Raw genomic sequence first — 25,342 nt, forward strand, 5'->3', positions numbered from 1 at the left:
AGGATCAGGCCCTGGGCTGAAGGCGGCGCTAAACCACTGAGCCACCCGGGCTGCCCACCAGAATGCATTCTATTCATTCACAGCATTCTATAATACTGTTATTTATAGCAACTTTCAATGTTTATTAATATTTCTCCTCACCACAAAGAAGGTTAAACTTTCCCATCTCTGAAACCACTCTGAATTCTTTACAATCATAATGTTTGATCCCTATTTAACAAGGTTGCTTTTACTCCTGACAAGTTGCAAGCTGACAAAAAGAATGAATCTTTAGCTGGTAACAAAATGCTCTGATAAGGCAAATGTTGGGGGGATGGTCTTTGATTCTCAAGAATTATAATAATAATGGACGCCTGGGTGGCTCAGCGGTTGTGTGTCTGCTTTTGGCTCAGAGCATGATCCCGGAGGAGTTCCAAGATAGAGTCCCAAATCGGGCTTCCTGCATGGGACTTGCTTTTCCCTCTGCCTGTGTCTGCCTCCCTCTGTGTCTCTCATGAATAAATAAAACCTTAAAAAAGAGAATTATGATAATAAGAAAGCACTAAATAAGATTTTAATACAATAGTTCAAGTATTATACTTAAAGAGTTTTTTAGAAACAGTAGGGTAACAGAGTGGCCTGGCTAGAAATTTCATGAACTGTAGGGATGCTCTTGGGAAGATACTTTTAGGAAGATACACACACATATGTATAAACCATCTAGTATATGACAAGGGAGAGATTTCTAATCAGGAAGGGAGGAAAGGATGAATGATCAATCTACAAAAAACATGTCAGCTAACTGGTTATTTCAGAAAACAAAATAAAACAGATGTGCCCCTACTCAAACCGTATTCCAAAATAAAGGTATATGGATTTAAAAGCAAAGTTTAGTGTAAAAAAAAAAAAAGAAATAATAAACATACCAAGAGGTATAAATGAAATTTAATCTCTGGATAGGTAGATAAGTGGCTTTATAAACTCAGCACCAAAATATGTGTAAAGCAAAAAACACACAGGAAAAAGTTAAGGGCAAATCACAAACTGACATAAATATTTGCAACATGTGTAAAAAGGGGTTAACCTTTCTAAAACAAAGACTCTCATAAAGCAAAACAAAATGGTGGACATTCCAACAGAGACAGTCAAAGAACAGGAAGAGTCAATTCACACACAAAAACTCATGAAAATATTCACATATTATGCAAGTTCAAACAGAATAAAATGCTGTTTTATATACCTCAATTAGCAAAGAGATGAAAAAGAGCCATGACATCTACCACTGTCAAAAGTATAGGGAAAAGGGTATTCTTTGATGAGATCAAGAGTTGTTACAGTCTCCCAAAGCACAATTTTGTGGTGTCTGTCAGAAATCATTCACCATCCACAAATTTCACTCTAGAAATTAACACTATGGAAATTATCACAGAGGTATGAAAAACGCATGTACAAATATATTTCTAAATGTTATCTAGTGAAAAACTGGAAAAATCAATTGCCTAGGGGGGAAAAAAAGTAACACTAGATGGAAAACTATGCAATCAGGAGAACTGGCAAAGTCGGAACCAATGACACTGGAAAATGGTCACAACAAATCATATGTGCAAACGCTGGGTAACCAAAAAGCATCTGGATGCAGTGGAGGAATGTGCTAGGGAAAGAGGCCTTCCCAGGTGCTGAGGAAGCACAGGCCAGTGCTGAGAACACCTGAAGTAGCATTCCATTTAGATAGATGGATGGCATCCAAGATTAAAGAAAAACCTGAGGAGAATTGAGGAAAACTGACAGGAGGAAAGAGAACAGAGAACAGCCAACAAAACAAGTTCCATGGAGGAAATGAATAAAAATGTAACTCCCTAAAGAGAATTAAAACAAATAAAACCTCTAGTTGTACCCTCAAAAGATTAAGAACACTGCAGCCTTAAAATAAAACAGACTACCAAAAAAAGGAACAGCTGGAGGACAAAAAATCTTGTAAATTAAAAATATGAACGCTGAAAAAATTCCTGGTATAGGCAGGATTAAAATTAGATACTGTGGAGGACCAAGATTTTAATCTGAAAGATAAATTCAAAGATAGCTCTGAGCACAGTAAACAGATACAGAAATGAAAAATACACACAAATCATTTTAACAGAGGCCAGTTTCTGAGGGTGGTTCTGTCCAGTTAGGAAGGACAGAAGGCAGACACAACAAAAGTAGTAATATCATAGAAGAAATTATGGCTAAACTGAAGAGATGCATCTTTAGGGGCACCTGGGGGGCTCAGAGGTCAAGCGTCTGCCTTTGGCTCAGGTCATGATTCTGGGGTCCTGGGATGGAGTCCCGCATTGGGGTCCCCACAGGAAGCCTGCTTCTCCCTCTGCCTGTGTCTCTGCCTCTGTGCGTGTGTGTCTCTCATAAATAAATAAATAAAACCTTTAAAAACAAGACAAAACAGATGCATCTTCAAATGGAAAATTGCCACAAAATGCCAAGATTAATAAGACATATAAAAACAAACTGGTAAAATTTAAGAAATGACAGAAATTTAAAAAAAAATCCTGAAAACATCAGAGAGAGAGAGAGAGAGGAAAAAAAAACCATAACAAAAGGATGAAACTAAGATGCTATCAAACTTCTTATAATGAATGCCAAACTAGAAGATAAGGGAGCAATTGCTTTACATCTAAAATCTGGGAGTTTATATTAATTTAAACTTTTTTTTTTTTAAAGATTTTTACTTATTCATTCATGAGAGACACAGAGAGAGAGGGAGGTAGAGACACAGGCAGAGGGAGATGCAGGCCCCATGCAGGAAGCCCGACGTGGGACTTGATCCCAGGACCCTGGGATCATGCCCTGGGCCGAAGGCAGGCGCTAAACCGCTAAGCCACCCAGGGATCCCCTCATTTAAACTTTTAAAACAGATATGAAGACAAAATAAAGCTTATCATACATTTTTAAGAACTCAGAAAATTTGCCACCCTGAATCCTCACAAACTGCTCAAAGAAAGAGATCAAACAGGGAAAATAGCATTCGAAAGAAAAATATGAGATATAGGGAATAACAAGTGAAAAAAAGCTAGAAAGAAATGAGAATTTTAGACTGGGATGCTTAGGAGAGGCTCCTCTGACAATCTCACACCTTAAGGATTATATACTTTTTGAACTCTCAAGTGAACGTGAATGGAACACATCCATATATCCTAATAACATAAATGTTGACTACTGGGTCCTTCCATTTGTAAACTAGCCTTTGAAAAACAATGAGATCAGGGCATCGGGTGGCTGACTCGCTTAAGTGTCTGCCTTCAGCTCAAGTCGTGATCCCAGGGTCCTGGGATGGAGCCCCACCCACGTCAGGCTCTATGGTCAGCAGGGGGCCTGCTTCCCCCTCTCCCTCTGCCCCTCCGCCTGCTTGTTTTTTTTCTCTCTCAAATAAAGAAATAAAACTTTTTTTTAAGAAAAAGAATGAAATAATTACAGCAGGACAGGTGTTGAGACCTTCTGGACAGGTAAAAGTAAAAATAGTTTTAAAAATGGGAAGGCTCATGGAATGATAAACGATTTCTTCATATTTGTAATTCAACAGATACAGTCTAAAGTAAATAAATCTAAAATTAGAGTGAAGAATATTCTACAGATATTGTAATGTCTAACTACCAGCGAAGAAAACTGGGCCCCCTCAGAACGACTGCCTCCAGTGCACAGGGCTAGGGTTCACGCCAGAGGTGCTGAGGGTGTTGGGGAGAGCCTTTTAGTTTTTAGTTGTGTGCCCCTTGTACTGTCTGAGTTCCTTTCTACTGTGACAAGTGTTGCTTCTATAATTTAAAAAATGTTATGTCATTTTTATTAAAAACTACCTGTGCAGAAAAAAATATAAGTTATCAACATGTTTAGAGTTATTATCTCAGGGTGGGGGAATTACTGGTCATTTGCTGACCCTTTCTCTTCCTCCAAGCACCTGGCATAACATCTGGTACATGGAGGGAGAATAATAAAATAATATTAAATCAGGTCTTCTTTCCCAACTGCAGTGGATTAAGGCATGTAGGAAATATTGGTCTAACATGACTCTAACAAGATTCTGTGCTTTTTAAGTGTTCATTTCATTACTACTGTTGAGGTGCCTTTATGAATCAGTGCAAAATAAAATAGTCAATAGTTATATATACATATAAGTAGGTAATTTAAATTTACATTTAAAGAAGCAAATCACATTTTATACATAGAGATGTTCAGAAAGGTTGAGTTTTAGTCACTAGAGATAGGTGAATTCTTATTTTAGGCCTTAGGCCTTGAACGTGAACTTTCTATATATCCATGTCTTGGCATTAAAAAATTAGCTGTCACATTGAAAAAGGAACTTCTAGCCTGTAAGATGGAGTGAAAACTTTTTTTTTTTTTTTTTAGATTTTATCTATTTATTCATGAGAGTCATAGGCAGAGGGAGAAGCAGGCTCCATGCAGGGAGCCCAATGTGGGACTCAATCCCGGGACCCCAGGATCACGCCCTGGGCCAGAGGCAGGCACTAAACCGCTGAGCCACCCAGGGATCCCTGGAGTGAAAACCTTTAAAAAGTCAGGCAATTTACAAATTATATAATATAGCTAAATATGGTAGAAAAAGTAGTACCTTGAAGGAACAGGCCAACACTCTAGTACTGGCTTGGCCACTGAGTAAGTACCATGTCATCTTAACCAAGTTAGGTAACTTTCCTGTGTGGTCCTAGCTTCCTATCTGTGGAATGGGAGATTGGAATAGTAAACCTCTGTGGGCCCATCCTCTTCTCAAGTCCCACAATTTTCACGAATGTATTCAGTTATGCTCATAACGGTAAAGCACAAAGTCCATTAGATTAAGTTTCAAATCCTGAATATCAACATCAACTTATTTAACTTGGGCAAATCCTCTAATTAAAACTTAATTTTTCAATTTAATTATTCCTGATAGTGACTGAAGCTCAAATGTGATAATGCATGTGAGAAACAGTGAACATTTTACTGTGTCTGGGGACCCACCTGAGTGTTTTGTTTGAATTATCTCACTGATTCCTGACACACATGAGACAGACCTTTACCCCATTTACTGGTGGAGGAAACCGGTTTAGTGACCAAAAGGCTAGTCAGTCATGGAGTCAGGATTCAGTTCCAGGTCCGTCTCATGCCAGAACGTACACTCTGACCATCTCGCTATACATGCTGTAAGAGGCTGGAAGTATCTGTGGTAGACACGCAATAAGGTGACCCCAATGATCTCTGCATTCTGGTTTTCACCTCCTTGTACAATTACATCTCCCCTGAGTGTGGATGGGACCTATGACTTGCTTTTAACCAGCATAACACAGTGAAAGTGATGAGATTTTGCTCCCTAGACTATATGACATTATATGAGACTATGTCTTGCTTGCAGAATGACCCTAAGACCTTCTCCCTAACTGCCTTTGAAGAAGCATGCTGCCATACTGGGAGAGGACCATGTGCAATGGATCTGTGAGTGGTCCCTAGGAGCTGAGAGCCATCCGTAGCCTACAGCCAGCAAGAAACCAGGGAGCTGGGTTCTAGCATCTCAAGGTGATGGATTCTGCTAACACCTGAACGAGCTTGTAAGTGGATCCATCTGCAGTTCAGCTCTGAGGACTTAGCTCTGGCCAACACCTTGTCGCAGCTTGCACAGAACCACCTAAACCAGGCCTAACTCATAAGCCACGGAAACTTTGAAATACTGTGCTGTTTCTTTTAGCTGCTGCATTTGTGACAATTTGTTACACAACTCAGAAAACTAATTCAGTACCTTTGCTCTAGAAATATGAAAAATGAGAATTTGGTGTTCTCTTTGGATTCTTCTTGCTCCCGTAATCTACAACATCCAGTCCTCAGTACTCTTCTTTCAATCCTACTGACGTTTCACTAATTTATATTATTTGACCTGAGCTATTCCGATCACCTATCTTCACTTTCTCTAACAGCTATTCTATTTTTCACCTTACCAGCAGACTCCTATTTTAAATCAACTGACTCACACTGAAATAAGTATTATAAGTCAGTCACAGAAGGACAAATACTGCCGGACTCCACTTATGTGAAGTTTCTAAAATAAACAAACTCATAGAAACAGAGAGTAGAATGGTGGTTGCCAGGGGCTGGAGTAGGGGTGGGGAGAGAATGGGAGTTGTAATCAACGGGCGTACAGTTTCGGTTATGCAACTTGAGAAAGTTCTAGAGATCTGCCACACAACATTGTTCCTGTAGTCAAGAAAAATGCACTCTAACTTGAACACCTGTTAAGAAGGTAGACTGCATGCTAACTGTTCTTACCACTATAAAAGGATTTTTTGAGATCTATAATAAAGGAAAATAAGGTGTCTTAAACTGGACAACCACTTTTTAGGCAATGTCAGTTAGTAGCTGATATTGTATCAATCAATTTAAAAGCTATGCACACTGTTTTCTTTTTTTTTTATTTCAAGATACTTTCTTTTCAAAACAGGTCACAACACTAAGCTTTTGGCCCATTCTGCCAACATACAAGCTACAAACACTTGCTCAGCAGCTGAGGGGCACTCCTTAGTAGCATGTTTGAAAATTGAATAAAAATCCATATAAAACAAATATTCAAATAGTTTCCATAGGATGCACACTGTTTTCTAATCCTACCACTAATTTTTGAGTCTAATCACTGACACCTGCTGCATATGCATACAGACTAAATCCTATCCACGAGGCAGCAGGATGCAATAGTTACGTGTATGAATCCCAGGTACGCCACTACCAGCACACAGTGCTTCCATTTTCCCTATCAGTAAACAGTGACAATAAAAGTATTTGCTTTTCTACTTCTTACAATGGCTATGATAAATAAGTTAGTTAGTATTTATAAATACATTAAAAAAAAAAAAAAGACAACCACCAAGTTTACAATGGTTTCCTAATGCCTGGAAAAAAAAAAAAACCCTCTAAATTCCTAGCATGGTTTACAAGGCCTTCTGAATCTCTGTCCCTAAACCACTCTCTCTACTCTCTTCTCCTTCTGCTCAAGATGCCATGTTGTTGCCACCTCGATTACGTTTGCTATCCCTGACATATGCCACGTAGCCCCGAAAACAGAAGAGCTTTTATCAGGATGTAATTCACAAATTACAAAATTCATCCTTTTAAAGTGTATTTATACATCAGTGGTTTTTAGTATATTTAGAGAATTGATACCACACACCTTTATCCCTCTATGTTTTCCCTTATTATTTCATCAACCTGGAACAGTCTTCCCCTGGAACAGTCTTCCTACATGATTGTTTCGCCTATGGTTCTTCTTTTTTCTACAAACTGAAAGACTTGTTTTCCTTAAACTACACTAAGATGTTCAATCCATCCTGAACATGAACTTATCGAATCATGTTCCAGGGTTGTAAAACAACTTACCCAACCCAAATGAGTCAAGAGTAAACATCAATGTGAACGTCCAAATTTAAAGTTAACAAAGGACTATTTGTAGGAAAAGTTACAAGGAGTGAAAGGATTTAAACCAATGTTTTCCTCTGTGCTTCCATATAAATTAGGGTTATCCTTGTATACTGTTGCTGAGTTTATTCTGAAGCATAAATCTAAGGAATATGAGAGAAACAGGTTTTTAATGGATATAAAAATTAATGTTTAATATTTTGATGGAAAACTTATTGCAATAATATGGTCCTTGGTAATTAAAAACTGGCATGCAATTTTAACAGTATTCACCTGTATTTTCCATTCAGTTTTTTTTTTTTTTAAGAGTTTATTTATTCATGAGAGACACACAGAGAGAGGCAGAGACACAGGCAGAGGGAGAAGCAGGTTCCATGCAGGGAGCCCGATGTGAGACTTGATCCGGGTCTCCAGGATCACATCTTAAGCCAAAGGCAGGCGCTAAACTGCTAAGCCATCCAGGGGTCCCTCCATTCAGTTTTAAAACATTGCATTTAAAAGAGTAATTCTAATTTTTACTTTTCAAGATAACATTGTAAAAATGCATTTCTTATGCTAAATTTTTAGAATGGTAAAGTCAAATTCATGCAGATGAAGTGTAAGTTTTAAAAATGCTATTTACTTTCTGCTTATCCAAACTATCCTTGCTAATATCTTCAAGTCTTTCCTGACAAGACTAAGAAATCACCCATTCTTCATCCTGACCTTTTTGAATTTCGTCACTGATGACCACCTAAGCATCAAAGCCCAAGTAGCCTCTCAGTCACTTTTGTTTAGATATTTATTTTATTTATTCATTCACTCATTCATTCAGAGAGAGAGAGAGAATGAGCAGGGGGAGAGACAGAAGGAGAGGAAGAGAAAGAATCTCAAACAGACTGCATGCTGAGCATGGAGTCCAACATGGGCTCAGTCCCATGACCCTGAGATCATGACCTGAGCCAAAATCATGAGTTGGATGCTTAACAGACTGAGCCACCTAGGCATCCCTCAGTCACCTTTTATCCAAAACCTTTGTTACAGTCACTGAATCTGTCCTACACGATTGTCTTCCTAGATGAGCTGCAGACACTAAAAGATGACCGCTCTAGACAGATTTACCTTCCCTTCCCCTAGTTCCCCCCCACCCATGTTCACATTCCCTACAGAGAACTGGGTCACTTCTTTCGCCTATGGTTCCTTTCACTTTGACAGAAGGGAAGAGCCTGTAGGACAGCAAAGAATTTCCCATTAACAAGCCAATAAAGTAAAAAAAAAAAAAAAAAAAAAAAAAAGTCTTGTTGCTGGCCAAGTTGGTAGTAATTGTTTTATACTCTCATTTTACAGATGAGGGAAAACGTGGTGAATTCGTGGCAGAGAAGAAAAAAAATAGAGACCTTCGTGTTCCCAGCTTACAGCTGAATTACACCCAACGTGCCTCATGGTATTAGTGAGATTCTGTCCTTCAGGACCATGATTTTAGGGGATCTTAGATATACTTTTATTATGCAATGGTCCTAACTCTATTATTAGGCCAGTGATTTTCGACTATCTTTTTAGCTGTTAAATCCCTTGCTCAAATGAGATTTCAGAGAAATTCACTACAGATTAGATAAAAGGAATGCTGATTTGGCCAAGACAACACTATTAGGCCCCCCTTTCCTCATCTAGATGAGGCTCTGGGGGACTCTAAAGTCCCTGTACAACAGTCTGAAAGCCACTGCCTTAGCAGGCAACACATTTTCTATTACAATTCTAGTCTTCCACAGCACATGATAAAGTAACAATGCTGCCCAGCAGACACTGAAGAAACCTTGTTAACCAGTCACTGAGGCTACAACGAAGCATGTGCTTCTAACTGTGGGAAATGTTTACTGATAGAAATATTTTCTGCTAACCTCCCTTAAGAAATATAGTCTATATTTTCATTAAATTTTGGCAGTATAATGACTTTATAGAATTCTGGTAGACACAGAATTTTGTAACTAAACACATTTTCCTTTTCACCTTGGTTACTAATAACTAAGTAACACCTTATAATAACAAAGAGCAACTCTCTTATTTTTCTCTTTACTATCTTAAGTTTCTACCCTTATTTTCTCTTTGTTCCAGGACCTTTAGATACCATTTTACTCTCTTATTATCCTGCTATATTGTAAATATCCCAGTAAAGCACTGAAAATAAGTTTTTGAAGACAGTATAAATTAATGTAAATTTTGTACCATTTTATTAATTCAAGCATTTTATAAGACATAATACTGGACAATGATTCTGATGTTTTTCAAATGTTAAAATACGTAGAGATTGAAGGAATTATAGAACACATGGAATTATCATTCTGTTTGTATTTATATTCCAAAGTAGCGAAAAAATGGAAAATGCATTCTTTAGATTTCATCTTAGAGTTAGTTTGCTCTGAGTAGACAGGTTACAGTTATGTGATTAAGAAAAAAAAAATCACTTTGATATTTTTAGGAGTGGCGGTTGACTAATCTTTCTAATCCTCTACTCCCTCCTCGTCTATAACCCTTATATAGGTCAACAAAGCTTAATAAAGCATTAATGGAGAAAAGAAATTAATACTTTTTAAAATCAGTTTCTAAAATAAAGAACATTTACATGAAAATTTGAACAAGAGTTTGTTTTTATGAGATCTTGGTATTTTGAGATAACATTCTAGATGTTTTTCAGTTGTAGCTAATGCAGTGGGCCTCTGCTCCTTCAAATCACAATTTCTGGGTCTCACACAAGGAAAATGTTAGCATGAGGGAGAAGTACTGCAATTAACAAAGAAAAATGATTTTTCATATTGAATGATCAATACTGGAGCTTAAATATCAAAATGAGTGAATAGAGGCAATAATTATTGTATTGCATTAGGATTTTTGGACATATGTGAATACTTCGAAAATTGTAGTAAAAATATATATAAATAAAACTTACCATTTTAACATTTTTCAGTATACAATTCAGTGGCATTAATAAGCACGTTCAAATGTTGTGCAGCCATCACCACGATCCATTACCAGATCTTTTCATCATCCCCCAAAAGAAATTCTGTACTCCTCAAAAAACAAACTCCCCATTCTCTCCTTCCTGCCAGCCCGTGGTAACCTCTATTCTATTTTCTGCTCCTAAGGATTTGCCTATTCTAGCTTCCTCATGAAAGTGGAATACCTTATTTGTCTTCTAAATGCTCTGTATAGGAGGACTCTTATGTTAGCTTATTTTGCCTCCTTTTTGAAACTGAAGATGTTCCTATTCACTTCATTAAAAAATTAACAGAATTCTGTACAGTAGACATGTCTAAGCTTCCAATTTTTTATTATGTAAATTTACAAAAGGAAAATAATCTCCTAAATAACAAAGTAACTTTTGAGAAAGATGGCATAAGAAAAGAAAAAATAAAAAATTAGTCCAAGAGAAGAAAAAACCACAAAAGGACACCAATTATTATAAGATGTGTAAATACTGGATAGTACTTAAGAGGCATAAAAAAAAATCTGTGCTGCATTTAACTAAACATAAACATTAACCCAGAAATGGAGTGAAATCACCAATGATTTATCACTACATTGTATGCATTCTTGAAAGAGCCTGGAAAGTCAAATACCTAAACAAAATGATTTCCAGGAGGTAGAATTACAGATGATTTAAATTTTTTTTGAGCTTTTCTATTTTTAAATTTTGCACAGTGAACAAACATTACAGTATAATTAGAAAATATGTTATTTTTAAAAATCACAAATGATATATTTAAGGATACTATATTGTATCACTACCTTAAGACAAGGCAAAAAGAAGGTAAGTATCAGGTTAAATAAGCAGCTTTCTTCTAGCAACATCAAGAACATTTTATTAGCAGCAATAAAATTATTACAAAAGACAAGAAAAGTTTCTTTCATATAATTGTTTCTATTAACAGTTGCAATCAGATCACACTACAGTATTTAAAATTAAATATTTAAAACTTGTAACACTGAATTGCAAATATAACCAAGCAAAAACCACTGTTAGCAATCTTTCAATTTCAATGGAAACACTATTGAGAATCAAGACAGTAGTGGAGGGAAATGCCAAATGTGTCTGGCTCTCATGAAACCATGTTCACTGGAAACATCCACAGACACATGCAGGCCACTTATGAAGGACACGGGAATTTTCCTATCAAAGGGAACCCAGGATGTGCTGACTGGGTAAATTTTTCTCTAACACATCCAATAGTCCATTCTGTGAGAAAGTCCCAAGAATTTCAAAGGAAAATAATTTAATAAAGTACCTGTTCTTTTCCAACTTTATATCTGTGAAAGCCACAAATAATTAAGGCCAATAAAAGAAAGAAGATTAATCAGATTAATTAATAAGATTAATAGAGGGGAACCAGACACACCCAGAAGATGCATCCTTATAATTAAACACACATTATGAGCTCAGGCAGGCAAATCATAATCTGAGTCTGTTGTTCCCTTTGTGAAATGTCAGGAGTTGAAATTGAATAATGGCTCCTAAATGTGGATATGTTTTAGACACTTGCAGATGTTCTTAAATTTGGAGTCCAAGAGTCCCTTTCATCATGCCGATTAGAACACTATCTCTAAAGGATCTGCATTTCAAACCAAACCAAACCAAATCCTTAGGTGCCTGAAGTATTAAATTCAGACAACCAATTCCTATCAAAAACAATGAAGTGAGGCATCTGTTTGCCAAACACAGCTACGGGAATTAAATAAACAACAGAGATATTCATAAGCAACACTTCTGATGCCAATAGAATTCATAATAGCCTACTCATTTCGTAAAATATCACTTATCATGTGGTTTTTACTATTGATATTTACTACCAACTAGAAAATATGCATGTATTCAAGATGTTCTCTGTCTAAAGAGAATATACACATACATATACAAATACATATATTTAATATGTCAATATATATTTGGATATATATGTACGCATATAAATATATGTGTATTTAATAGAGCACAAATACTCCACAGTAGGTGCTCAATCAATATTTGCTGAATTAAACTAGATTGGGCAAACAAATCAGTTACCATCCACACAGTCAAAAGCAAATATTTAAAGTAGGTTAAGCACCTGAGTGCCTATTACTCTCCAATTCTCTCAAAATAAACACACTGTTGCCATTTCAAGTACACAGCATTCCTGAAGTGAGGGGCCATACAGAGTTTACTTGGGTAGCATGGCATGAAAATTATTAACCCAGGGCCACTTAATGTAAATACTCCTTTCTATCAACATTTAACTGATATAAATAGAAACAAATTATGCTGAGAGAAGTCAACTGTTTAGCTTTTTTCAAACCAGACTTAATAATTCATTGCTTTCCTAAAACTTAATTAGTGAGTCTAAAAAGCTGAATGAGATTTAAGTTTGCATTTATCAGAATAATAAGCAACACAGCTTATTCCAGTGATACACTCAAAGATGTTAATGATCCTTGGAAATATGTGTCTAGAAATATCTCACTGATAAATACATACATCACAATATACCAATATAAATATACTAACTAAAGCCACATGTAAATGTTTGCCAAAATTCTTTTAAAAATAATGCTCTTATACAGGAATAGGCTTATACAAGCTTATAATATTCAGAAAAAATATTCCTAAAGACTGTCTGTTCATAGCTTTCACACATTTATTCTTCTTATAGCACAGCACATGGCACATAGTAGGCACTCAATTCCATACTTATGGAATACATGAATTTAAATCCAGTTGTCATGAATGTCCAATCAATAATACAAAAATAACCAATTTAAAGATAAAGTTTAGAGCCAAATTTTATGCATACATCTCACTCTGCTAGATTTTCAATATTTCTTCATTGGGTACAAAAAGAATTTGAAATGATTTTGAATAACAACATATCCATAGGGACACCTGGTGTCTCAGTCCGTTAAACAACTTCCTTAGGCTCAGGTCATGATCCTGTGGTCCTGGGATCAAGTCCCACGTCAAGCTCCCTACTCAGCGGGGAGCCTGCTTCTCCCCTCTCCCTATGCTGCTTCCCTTGCTGTGTCCTTTTGCTTTCCCTCTACCAAATAAATAAAACCTTTAAAAATATATCTATGATGGAAAAATTACAATGAATACGAAACTAAGATTATAAGCCATATAGTAGGTTCTCACATTAAGACAGCACACTTTACATGAGCTTTGGAAATGCTAATTTTGCAGTCTCACCTTAGGGATTCCAACTTAATAGGTCTCTGATACAGGGCTTAGAAAATTTTAAACATTTTTAAATAATCATCTCTATGATTCTGATGCAGCTGTTAGAAGAACCATATTAGAGAAATACCCCTATGTAAGAAGAGGGGAAAACTAAACCAAATTTGTTTCTGCACCTGAGCCTTGAATTTAGCTCTTGCTTTTCTGGCAGTTAAGACAAAAAGGAATTAAAGAGGAAGCAACTATTGGCTGATGAGAGGAAGTCTGGCAGTTTGTCAGAGAAGGCCAATAAATCGCTTCAAATCCTTTTGTAAACAGGCACAGCATGTACATAGAGGGAAAACAATTCCCTAGCATTAACAAAAAATGACTTATCAGAAGGCACTTAATGTAAAAGACAGAAAATAATAAAAATGAAAATTTACTTATGAGTAATTTTGGAGACTATACAGGAACATCATCAAATGGGTATGTCTAATTTTATTTTCTTTTGAGAGAGAGAGCAAGCATGCAAACCCATGCCTGCACCCCTGTGCTGGTGGGGGAGGGGCAGTGGGAAAGGGAAAGAGAGAATCTTAAGCAGGCTCCACACCCAGCACAGAGCCAGATGCAGGGCTCAACCTCACCACCGTGAGATCATGACCTGAGCCAAAATCAAGAGTCTGATGCTTATATGACTGAGTCACCCAGGTGTCCCTAATTTAATTTTTTTAAAGATTTTATTTAATTATGAGAGACACAGAGAGAAAGGCAGAGACATAGACAGAGGGAAGCAGGCTCCATGCAGGAAGCCTGATGTGGGACTCAATCCCAGGTCTCCAGGATGACACCCTGGGGCTGAAGGCGGCACTAAACTGCTGAGCCACCAGGACTGCCCTCTAATTTAATTTTAAAGCACAGGGACAAACTTTTATATACTGCTGGCAGCCTCCTTGAAGAACAAGAAAGATGCACATTCCTAACACTTCACAGTCCCACTCCTAGACAATAATCTGGATTCAAAAAACTCATTCACATGCACCAGAAGAATGTGTGTAAGACAAGTACCAGTACTGTCTGCATCTGAAACAAATTTGAAACATGTTAAATATCAGTCAAGGAAAATGGATAAACAGTGTTAGGTGTATATGCAATGGAATATCTATAATTATAGAAAAATGAAGAAACTAGAATTATATGTATCTATACATATATTGTATATATGTATACATTATTGTGAATGATGAATTCATAAATATAACATTGAGGGGGAAAAGTCACTTGCAGAAGAATACAGTGTGATGTGACACATATAAAGTGTAAAAGCATACCTGATAACTCTGTATATTGTCTCAAAAACATACCTGTGTAGTAAAAATATAAAGAAATGCCTGGAATAAAAACTATAGTCAAGAAGGGCAGTTCTTCTAGATGGTGTGGAAAGGAAAAGAATCAGAGAGAATTATAGGTTCAGAAATATTAGCAATGCTTTATTTCTTTAGTAGGGTGGTAGTTGCCTGTGGGATTGTTATATATCTGAATTATTTCCCAATAAATAAATTAAAAATAGGAAGGTATAATACCAAACCATATTCTAGTAAGGATCTGGGATATAAATGAATATGGTCCATGCAGACTCCTTTTCAATTATAACAGGAAGAGAGAGCGAGGACAGAAGAAAAGACAAGGAACAGGGTCCTTATATACTAAAGCAGTGCATCCCAGGTATAGCTCTCTGAGGCTAAAGAGACCAAGGAGCAAGATACCTTGCAGTCATTAAAACATGTGAGGTTAATCAGCATGAACTGATAGAGAACTATGTCCCCCACATATTAGGAAATAAAAGCAAGCTTCATAGCAGTAATGCTTAGTGTAATACCATTTATATAAGAGAAGATTTATGTATAATATTACATTTGTGGAAAATTACACAAAGAATCAGTAATGGTTGTTGACCTGGGGAGAAGGCAAAACTTTCACTTTATACCCTATTATACTGTCAAACTGTTTTCATAATAAATGCATCTATAATTTTTAAATTAACATTTATTTATTTTTTTAAATTTTTATTTATTTATGATAGTCACACAGGGGGAGAGAGAGAGAGAGAGACAGAGAGAGACAGAGAGAGGGAGAGAGAGACACCAGCAGAGGGAGAAGCAGGCTCCATGAACCGGGAGCCCGACGTGGGATTTGATCCCAGGTCTCCAGGATCGCGCCCCGGGCCAAAGGCAGGCGCCAAACCGCTGCGCCACCCAGGGATCCCTAAATTAACATTTATAATTAAACAAATGAGCTCTCCAGCAGGGGCTTGGGGAAATGCTTCTCAATCTCAGCTTTACTTCAAAACCATCTGGACGCTTACAAAACTCAACTTCCAGACTCTAGTCCAACTTAGAACCTCTGAGGGGAGGGCCCAGGTATCACCATTTTTTAAAAGCTCCATTTAAAAAAAACGTCCAATGGGGGTGCCTGGGTGGCTCAGTGGGTTAAATGTTAGACTCCTGATTTTGACTCAGGTCATGATTTCAGGGTCCATGATATTAAGCCCCGTCTTGAGCTCTGTGCTGGGTATGGAGCCTGCTTAAGATTCTCTCTTCCCCTCTTCCTCTGTTCCTCGTAACCCTTCTGTGCATGTGCGCACACACTCTCTCTCTCTCTCTCTCTCTCAAAAGAAGTCCAATATATATTAAGGGTTAAAACTCACTGTTTCAGATGTTATGTGTGCAAATGACAATGTGTGTGCTATGAAAATTTAAGACATCAATCTTGTACACTGATCCAGACAAGAAAAGTATTAATGCCTAAAGGAGGAAGAACTAGGTTATATATAGGCTGGGTTAAAAACTTTTGGGAAAAGTAAGCTCTGATACACCGAAGCACCTGAAAAGGTTTAGACTCAGAACCCCTAATTCCATTCTACTGAGTATGGAAGAGAAATTCACCCTGGAAAAAAGTGTTCCCAGTGACCAAACAAGCATTTCACTAGACTCCTGTAAAAATCTCATTTTGAGTGATATCGCCCTTAATTTGGGGTTGTATCTCTGTTATATGTTTATTTCAGGTTTTTAAAAATATTAATAAGCAGAAGAAAAGAACACTCACCATAATCCCATATCCCTTATGATATTTTGGAATATAAGCCTTCTGTTTAGATGATTTTCTCTGCATATATTTACATATATAATTTCTCATACAAAAGTGGAATCACAGTGAATGCCAGGGTTTGTAACCAGCTCTTTGTCATTATTATAACAACAACATTCTTTCATGTAATACTACCTCTTGATGGGCCCACCAGGACCAGGTCACTGTAAAATGTATCCCTAAGTAGCTGAAAAAACTGATGTGTTTGAAGGAGTTAATTCAGAATGAAAACTACTATACTGAAACAATTAATTTAGCATTGCAAGGTTCAAAGGACAGCTTTTGTATTACATAGTGATTAGTAATCAGCTCCCCAAGGCTGGTTCATGAGATATAGGCATGTTATCATAACACGGAGGAAGAAGCTCATGTCCCATATAAGCACCATCCAAGTTAGCTACTAGCTAATCTTATCATTAAAAATTGTTGTCTAACACAGTAAGAAGGTTTTTAAAAGCTGTTTTCTTAAAGCAATTTATTTGTTTTTCTAGGTACTGCAAAACTATTTTAAATGAACAAGTTTACCTTTGTGGAAAACTCTGAGACAAATCTGAGGCTTCGCCACAACAGTGTTGGTCATTATGTGATAAATATTTTAAGTTTCATTCCTGGCTTCTTTTTAATCCCTCACCCTCATTTTTACTTACAATATTTGTAATCTTCTGCAAACCGACTTAAAGTCTCCTTTCTGGACAATGGCAGGATAAATATGAATGAATGAGCAAGCAAATAATCACACATATACAATCAAATCACGTCTCCATCACTTACTACACTGTAATGCCTTGTGCCTCCATCTCCCTTACCACACCTAAGTTTCTTGAGGGCAGGTAAAGTGGTCTCATTTGGCTTCGTATCCCTAATGCCTAATATCAAACTCTGGTACACAGCAAAGTTTTAAGAAAAATACATGTTTAGTACACTAGAGTTTTCACCTCATTACTGAGCCAGTGCTAAAGTGTCTCAACAGCCTAGAATTTATGCTTATGACAGAGAAATGTAATGGCCCTCTTACGATGCAGCCTCCTTGCTATGGTATACGTTACCAATTGAGATGACTTCTGAAATCAGATCCTCCTCCTGAATTTTTCAGTGATAAAACCCACCATTCACTCCTCTTCACCTATCTCCCTTCATCCATGGTAGTCACCAGGGCTTTGTCAATTCTAACCCTGCAACATCCCTCTTCTGTCCCTTGTCCACTTCCATTTCTATCCGCCTAATTAAAATGCTCAGCCTCTCTTCAAGAATTCCTACATTACATCATGCCTTTGTATAGTTTGTCTTTCACAGTGTGGCAGGATTTTAATCTCTTCCTGGAACCTCAACTGTAACTCTGATCACAACACTTTCCTACTCCTGTGTCTTTAAGGACTCCCCACTGCCCATGGGATTATCTTCCATTTGCCTGATCTTGACTTAACAGTCAATTCAGGGATCCCTGGGTGGCGCAGCGGTTTAGCGCCTGCCTTTGGCCCAGGGCGCGATCCTGGAGACCTGGGATTGAGTCCCACGTTGGGCTCCTGGTGCATGGAGCCTGTTTCTCCCTCTGCCTGTGTCTCTGCCTCTCTCTCTCTCTGTGTGACTATCATAAATAAATTAAAAAATTAAAAATCAAAACAAAACAAAAAAACAGTCAATTCATTCAATAGCCCTTTTCTTCAGTGTCTGTTATGTATGTACAAAGTAGATGGAGTTCCAGGTTTGGGGAGGGAGAAGGGAAATGTACAAAACACGAAACTCATCTTCTGGGAATGGACCACATAACAGTAGAGGTAGACCTGTACAAGAATAATTATAAAACTAAACTGGTAAGAGCTTTTATAAAAAAAAAAAGGGGGGGGGAGGCAAAATACACATATGATGGAAGTAAAGAGATGAGAAATATTAATTCTGGCTATGGGAATCAAGGGAGACTACATGAAGGAAGTGGAATTCTAACAAGAAAAAAATCAGCAGAAGTATTTCTGGCACATGAAATAGTATAAACTGAAAAAGACATGGGAAAGCACAAAATAGCTTTTCTTGGAATTCAGAAAGAAGTGCTAGGTTGATACATAGGTAGGTGAGGGAAAGAAACCGAAAACAAGACTGAAATGGTTGGGGGTCATCTGGTGGTTCCCAACGGATATGCTCAGAGACCTGTATTCACTGTTTAGAGGTTTAGCAACAGAACGATCTGATCATAGCTGTGCTCTCAGAGGCACTTCACAAGGGCCTTTTCTCTTAAAAACTGACTGAAGAGAAGAAAAAAGGAAGACTGAGAAGAGAAGGGAAGCAGTTTCTGCAATAATATGTAGTAAGTAATTGGTGCCAGGATTAGACTTGAAGCAGTAAAAAATGCATCACTGGCCAAAGAGTGTGCTCAGCAATATCTGTTGGGGACATTGCAATCAGACTCAAACATATTTCATCTATTTTTTCTTCTTGCCTGATGAGCTTCTGAGTCCAGGTGATTCAGCACACATCTCAAGTTTCAGGGCTACAATCAGCCAGCCCAGTGTGTGTGGCACCCACAGCTTGTGGATCCGCCACTGCTCAAGCTTGGTAAGACTCGTCCCAGGCCCCATCCTTCTGCTTTTCAAGTTTTCATCAGTCAGAATGCTGCATGTCCCCTTCTGTGGTTCTTGGAGCCAATATCAAGTCCATTCTGCTCTACATTTGCCAGGTTTTATCCAACTCTGTGTCTCACTTACCTCCTAAGCCCAGACACCAGGCACTTTGGAATAGCAGCCAAATAATCAGCCAACTTCCGTGTCCTTGCTCTCTTCTCCACATGGGCACCCTTCCCTTTCCTCTCTAGCCCTTCCGTTGCAGCCCTCTCCAAAACCGGCTATTCATTTCCTTGCCTCCTGTGATACTGCAAGGGTTCTCCTGCTCACCACTCTTACTTCTAGGCTTTACCTCCTCATAAGAAAAACATCTCCTTTGAGGTTATACCATTTGACCATAACATCCTCCCTTTGTCAGCTACTCAACTTCAAATCACTCCTCCTCATTCATCTAAGTGGTTAACATTTGGTATATATTTTCTCCTCTGGCCTGAGAGCTCTGCCAATGTCTGATAGCACTTAAAGGTCCATGTAGCTAAAGCAGCCAACACCATCTAGATCAATTCTAGATCTCCTCTTCACCACTCTCTTCCTCTAACTCAGCCATCCAGCACCAGGGACACATCTTGGACTTCAACAGAGATATGAACTATTTTACCTCAAAAGCTGTCCATTCCGGCTCACACAGCACCTCCACCACAACTGTTGTTCAAACCTCTCAGGACTCCAGCCCACCTACCACTGTGCTTTCCCATGGGCCCTCTTCTTTGCTGAAGTTCCATGGTCCATTATTCCTAACACACACTTGCCAACTCTTAAACTCCCTCTGCTTTTTCACCCACTTCTCTGGGAAAACTCCACCCTTGAAAAAAAAAAAGGGCGACACTCCAATTCTATTGTTCCTTCTTTGCTTATGAGCTGGGACACTTCTATAAGGAGAAACTTCCTCTCATCATCTGTGTGGAAAGACACAATAGCTGCTTAATTCTCTTTATTTTTCAATTTTCATTCTCCAAAGTGATTAATGATTTTTTTGTTATGAGTATCATTAATCTATTCTAGTATGCTCCAAGGTAATCAATGCATTTTTTTAAATCATAAATTTACAGATATAACATATTCCCCTGGATATCCCACTGAAACATGTTCAAGCCTACATTCAAAAACAGAACAAGTCCCTTAGTGGATCTTTCATCTCCTCCTCCCAGCCAAGCTGCCCTGGCGACACTTGTACAAACATTGTATTTCTTGACCTTTCACTCCCTTCTTTACCATCTTTAACTGGAGTATGGTCTCACCACTCCACTAAAATAGGCTCTTGCTGGGGTGTCTGAGTGGCCCAGTTGGTTGGGCATCTGACAACAGGTTTCAGCTCAGGTCGTGATCTCAGGGTCATGAGACTGATCCTCGCACGGGGCTCCAAGCTCAGTGCAGAGTCTGCTTGAGATTTTTCTCTCCCTCTCCCTCTGCTCCTCCCATTCATGTTTGCTCTCTAAAATAAGTAAATAAATAAATCTTTAAAACAAAAAACAAAACAGCTCCTGCTAAGGTCTCTAATGACCACCACTTTGTTAAGCTCAAAGTTGACTTCAGAGGCTTCCTTTTACCTGACCGCTCTGTGCGGCTGGCCACTTCATTTCTTCTTGAAGGAGTATTCTCCTGACACTGTAACATCTTACAGTGTTTTTGTCTTGTCAGTTTTTCCAGTTTATCATCTTACTCATCTGGGACATGTTGGTAGTCCTAAGGCTCGGTCTTAGAACATTATTTTCTCCACTATACTCTCTGCTAAGATGATCTCACCCAGGACTTTCACTTATACAAAGATGTCTCAGAGCAAGTTTATATCATTATCTTTCATCTCTCCCTCTGGACTCTATACACAACTGCCTATATGATGGCTCCTCTCAAATGTCTCAGAGTGTTTCTACTTACTATGTATACAAATAAAGTCAGGATCTATGAAAAAAAGAAAATCACCCTCTTCCAGTAAATGTCAGCACTGTCCAAAAAGATGTACAAACCACTGTCATCTCTGACAACTCCTTTTATCTCAGATGCATACCCCTTCTATCACCAGTCCCTGTTGATTTATTTCCTGAACACTTTTCAAGTGCCTCTCCTTTCCACTCTATCACTACAAACCTCATCCAAACTATTGACACCTCTCACTAAGACCACTGCAGGAGTCTACTGATAAGGTTACTATCATGTTCTTTCTCCAAACATGCCCTGCATTGATCATGCCAAGCACTGCTTAAAATCCTTCGATGGTTTCCCATGGCTTAGGATAAACTCCTACCACTCTATACTCTATGTAACTTGAAGCTATTTTTCAGCTTCATCCAGAATAACGCTCCCCTAAGAACCAGGGAGAATTTAGTTCCTTATCTGTTTTTTTTTTTTTTTTTAATGTTAAAAGGCCTCTGTACACATGCTCCCTTTGTCTGAAATGCTCTTTATCCTTTGATTAGTTAGCTAGCCCTTCAGATAGGTCTTAAGAGTCACTTGCTAAAGGAAACCCTCTCCTGTCCAGATCATACCCCAGTCCCAAAGGCTGTCCTGGCATCTTGCATATAGCCTTTGTAGACTTGCCACAGCTGCATTTTCACATTTTTTATACAATCGTTTTGGTTAATGTTGATCTCCACCGGCTAAGTTTTACCAGCACAGAAACCATGGTTACATTGTAGTCCCAGTGCCTGTCATATATTACATGCTAAGTTAATATATGTTGGATGAATGAATAAATGAAAATGAATAAATATCCAAATTTCTTGACATTAGTGTGGTTTGTTCTTTTTCAGAAGGCTTATACTTGCTCTCACTGAATGTACTTTATTTTTTAAATATTATTATAATAAAGTTGAGCTGTTTTTATTATTATCACTGAATTCATTTTTTGTAGGCCAAAACTATTTTCTGATTACCTCCAAATACATTCCCAAACACTTGCCTAACTCCATGAGAAAAACTGGAGAAAGGCAAATTCTTACTTTCTGTTCTCTTGGCAACTATGGCCATGAGGTACAGGTCTGGTTAATGAAATTTAAGTGGAAGTTTTCTGGGAGGCTTCTGAAAAGGTATTGATCCTGAAGGGAAAAAAAAAAAAAGTAGGGAGGGAACTGTGGCATTCTGTCCTTTTTCCTCATGTGATGTGATATCTGGAGTCACAGCAACTATCTTGCAACTACATGGGAAATGCCAACAACGAACCACTGAAGCAGCAGAAGCAGCAGCCCACTCCAAGTCTTCTCATTGTATGAGAAAAGTAAACTCTTATTTTCTTTTCTATTACTTATATCTAAAAACATCCATAACTGTTATTCTGCTAACAAGATTCTCTTTCAGATAAACCACCTTACTCTGCCCAAGGAGTCTTTTTTTTTCTTCTCCTTTTAATCTTTTCTCTCTTTGGTCAAATTTCTGTCGCTCTCCCTAGTAATGTAACCAAAATAAAATACCAGGCATTTACACACACACACACACACACACACACACACACACACACACACTTTTTTTTTTAAACAAAATAGAAGATTAAGGGCAATTTAGAAAGTAAAGAAAGATTCTTTAAATTTCTTATACTGAGTTGATCTACAAATATAGAGACAAGAATAACATCTATTTGGTGATATGGCATCAAACCGAATTTAGATCTCTTTGCTCTGTTCACTTCTCAGTCTAAAAACCAAGCACAAAAGTAGGTAAAGTATTTTAATGTCTACTCAGATGTATCAATACCAGCATGTGATATATTCTGATATAATTCCAAAGTCAAGTATCATATAAATATGCACCTGGACGATAAATCAAACATTTGTACACAAAGCTTGACTACACACATATGGACTAAATTTAATTTTTCCAAAAATGTACATGCAAGAAGTATAAATAATACTTTAAGAACAGATAAATCTGAATAAATAGACTAGACTATGATTTTCCTACTAGTAAGACTGGGATATTTCACCTGTATTCCTAATAAAACATGCAATTTAGGTTTAGAAATTAGGGGTAAGACCTAGTCAGTTGTAGGTAATGTTCTTAGAGTTAAAAAAAAAAAAAAAAAGAATATGAATTAAATTATCTTGGGCCAGTGCCCTTTTCAGTCTGTTCTTAGTCCCCCATCTATATAGCAAGGATGCTGGACTGGTTTCTAGACTGTGCTCTGCAGAGCCTATCCAAACAAGTCTGCAAGCCTTCCACTCTGACTCAGGCAGAGCAGATCTGCTTTTATCTGTTTAAATATTCATCTTTTATATAAGATTTTCGTTAAAGTAAGAACTCAGGAACTAAAAATACCTTGAAAATTACTGGACAAAATGGTTTCCTTGGTCTCCTCTGATATTAACATGCATGATGAAATGATTTAAGCTTCTAAGCTCTAAATATTTTAAGAGCAAATCTATTCATCTAAATATGTACACAGAAAGTTCATGTGACAATGTGGGCTTGCTTTATTTTCAGAAATATATTCAAATAGAACTAATGTTTTTACCTTGTGAAAATGCCATCCACAATTCCAATTGTTGCTTCCTCCGCAGGAACATAGGAGCCAATCTGAGCCATGATAGTAATCAATGCAACTTGTTTTATGTAGGAGCTCTTTCCACCCATGTTTGGTCCAGTAATTATCATTACTCTCTCCGAGTCCCCCTGGAAAATTAAAAAGCAATTTCACTTATTGTACCCAAAGGGCTTTTACATAATTACCTATAATTTCTTCCATAATTAGGCAAAAGATGGCTTTCTGGTATTTAAATATGTTACCAATTAAGAATCACAAAGGGAAAGAGGACCTCTTTGTTTTCAACCGAACTGTGCTGCAGAACAGTGAATTCTTAGCAACCCATAGGATTGTTTCTGCATATAAAAAAGGAAACAATATGAAGTAACCTAAATGAGAGAACTACTACGGCTCTCTCATTAAATATTATTAAATATTCACTAATTTGCCTGTGTGTTTTTTATACTGTTTACATTTAAAAATCTATCAATTTCCATTTATCCATCTTAAAACGACACATACTATATAGCTAATTGCTTAAGGCCCTAATTTGGGCTGACAGCACCAGAATTTTTTTCAGTTATAATGGATGACTACTAAAGACATTTATAATACCAAATTCTATTCACTCTCATTTCACCAGAGTGTAAAGGAGACAGAAAAGCTCAAACACTTGTACTAATTTAATTTCTAGAACTTGCCTCTATTAACCAATTACAGTGTTTGCCACATACAGACTCACCCTAAGGGAAATTATCCATCTGTAGCTCTCTGTAGATGAATTAGCCTGAGGCATTCATGTGCTGTGTGGTGTGAACCCACCAGACTGGGCAATACCTGCCTGGTCAAGAGTGGCCACTAAGAGCCCTAGAGGTGGCCTCACATAATAGGTCTTCTGAAACTAATCAAATAATCTCTTGGGACTTTGAACTGAATACCATGCAGTGATTCAATCTAGAGGAGAGGCTGAAAAGAAACACAGATCAAGGCCACAAAGCACAGGAACCACGAGTAAGAAGTTATGAGAAAACAAAAGGTATGAAGAAAATTACATAGAAAGGGGAGTAAAGGGGGAAGTTAGCAATGAAAAGTAAGAAAAAGCAGGGGAAAGCTCAGAGGAGCTAAACTTCACATAAATAATGAGGGTTTCAAAGTTAAAATATTATAAAGCTTTACTATTGAGGGGATAAAAAGTAAACCTGTTCCATTGCTAAAGCTGTCTTATAAATTCTTTAAAGAACCTATAATGTCTGTATCAGATAAAGGGCTAGTTTCCAAAATCTATAAAGAACTTATTAAACTCAACACCAAAGAAACAAACAATCCAATCATGAAATGGGCAAAAGACATGAAGAGAAATCTCACAGAGGAAGACATAAACATGGCCAACAAGCACATGAGAAAATGCTCTGCATCACTTGCCATCAGGGAAATACAAATCAAAACCACAATGAGATACCACCTCACACCAGTGAGAATGGGGAAAATTAACAAGGCAGGAAACAACAAATGTTGGAGAGGATGCGGAAAAAAGGGAACCCTCTTACACTGTTG

The 25,342-nt window shown here is 37.5% G+C and overlaps 1 protein-coding gene across 3 annotated transcripts in view; it reads right to left on the reverse strand.

Moving 5' to 3' along the window:
- Positions 1–25,342, reverse strand: part of MSH3 (mutS homolog 3) — a 181,564-nt gene that overhangs the window by 16,450 nt on the left and 139,772 nt on the right. For all 3 annotated transcript variants that reach the window (XR_011997048.1, XM_072736893.1, XM_072736894.1), the window contains one exon: positions 23,780–23,937. Coding sequence is in view for 2 of the 3 variants with exons in the window: in XM_072736893.1 (XP_072592994.1) it covers positions 23,780–23,937 (158 nt within the window). In the remaining variant the exon portion in view is untranslated. The remainder of the gene's footprint in view (positions 1–23,779; positions 23,938–25,342) is intronic.

The sequence above is a fragment of the Vulpes vulpes genome, chromosome 14, assembly GCF_048418805.1.
Source record: "Vulpes vulpes isolate BD-2025 chromosome 14, VulVul3, whole genome shotgun sequence".
Classification (NCBI taxonomy): Eukaryota; Metazoa; Chordata; class Mammalia; order Carnivora; family Canidae; genus Vulpes; species Vulpes vulpes.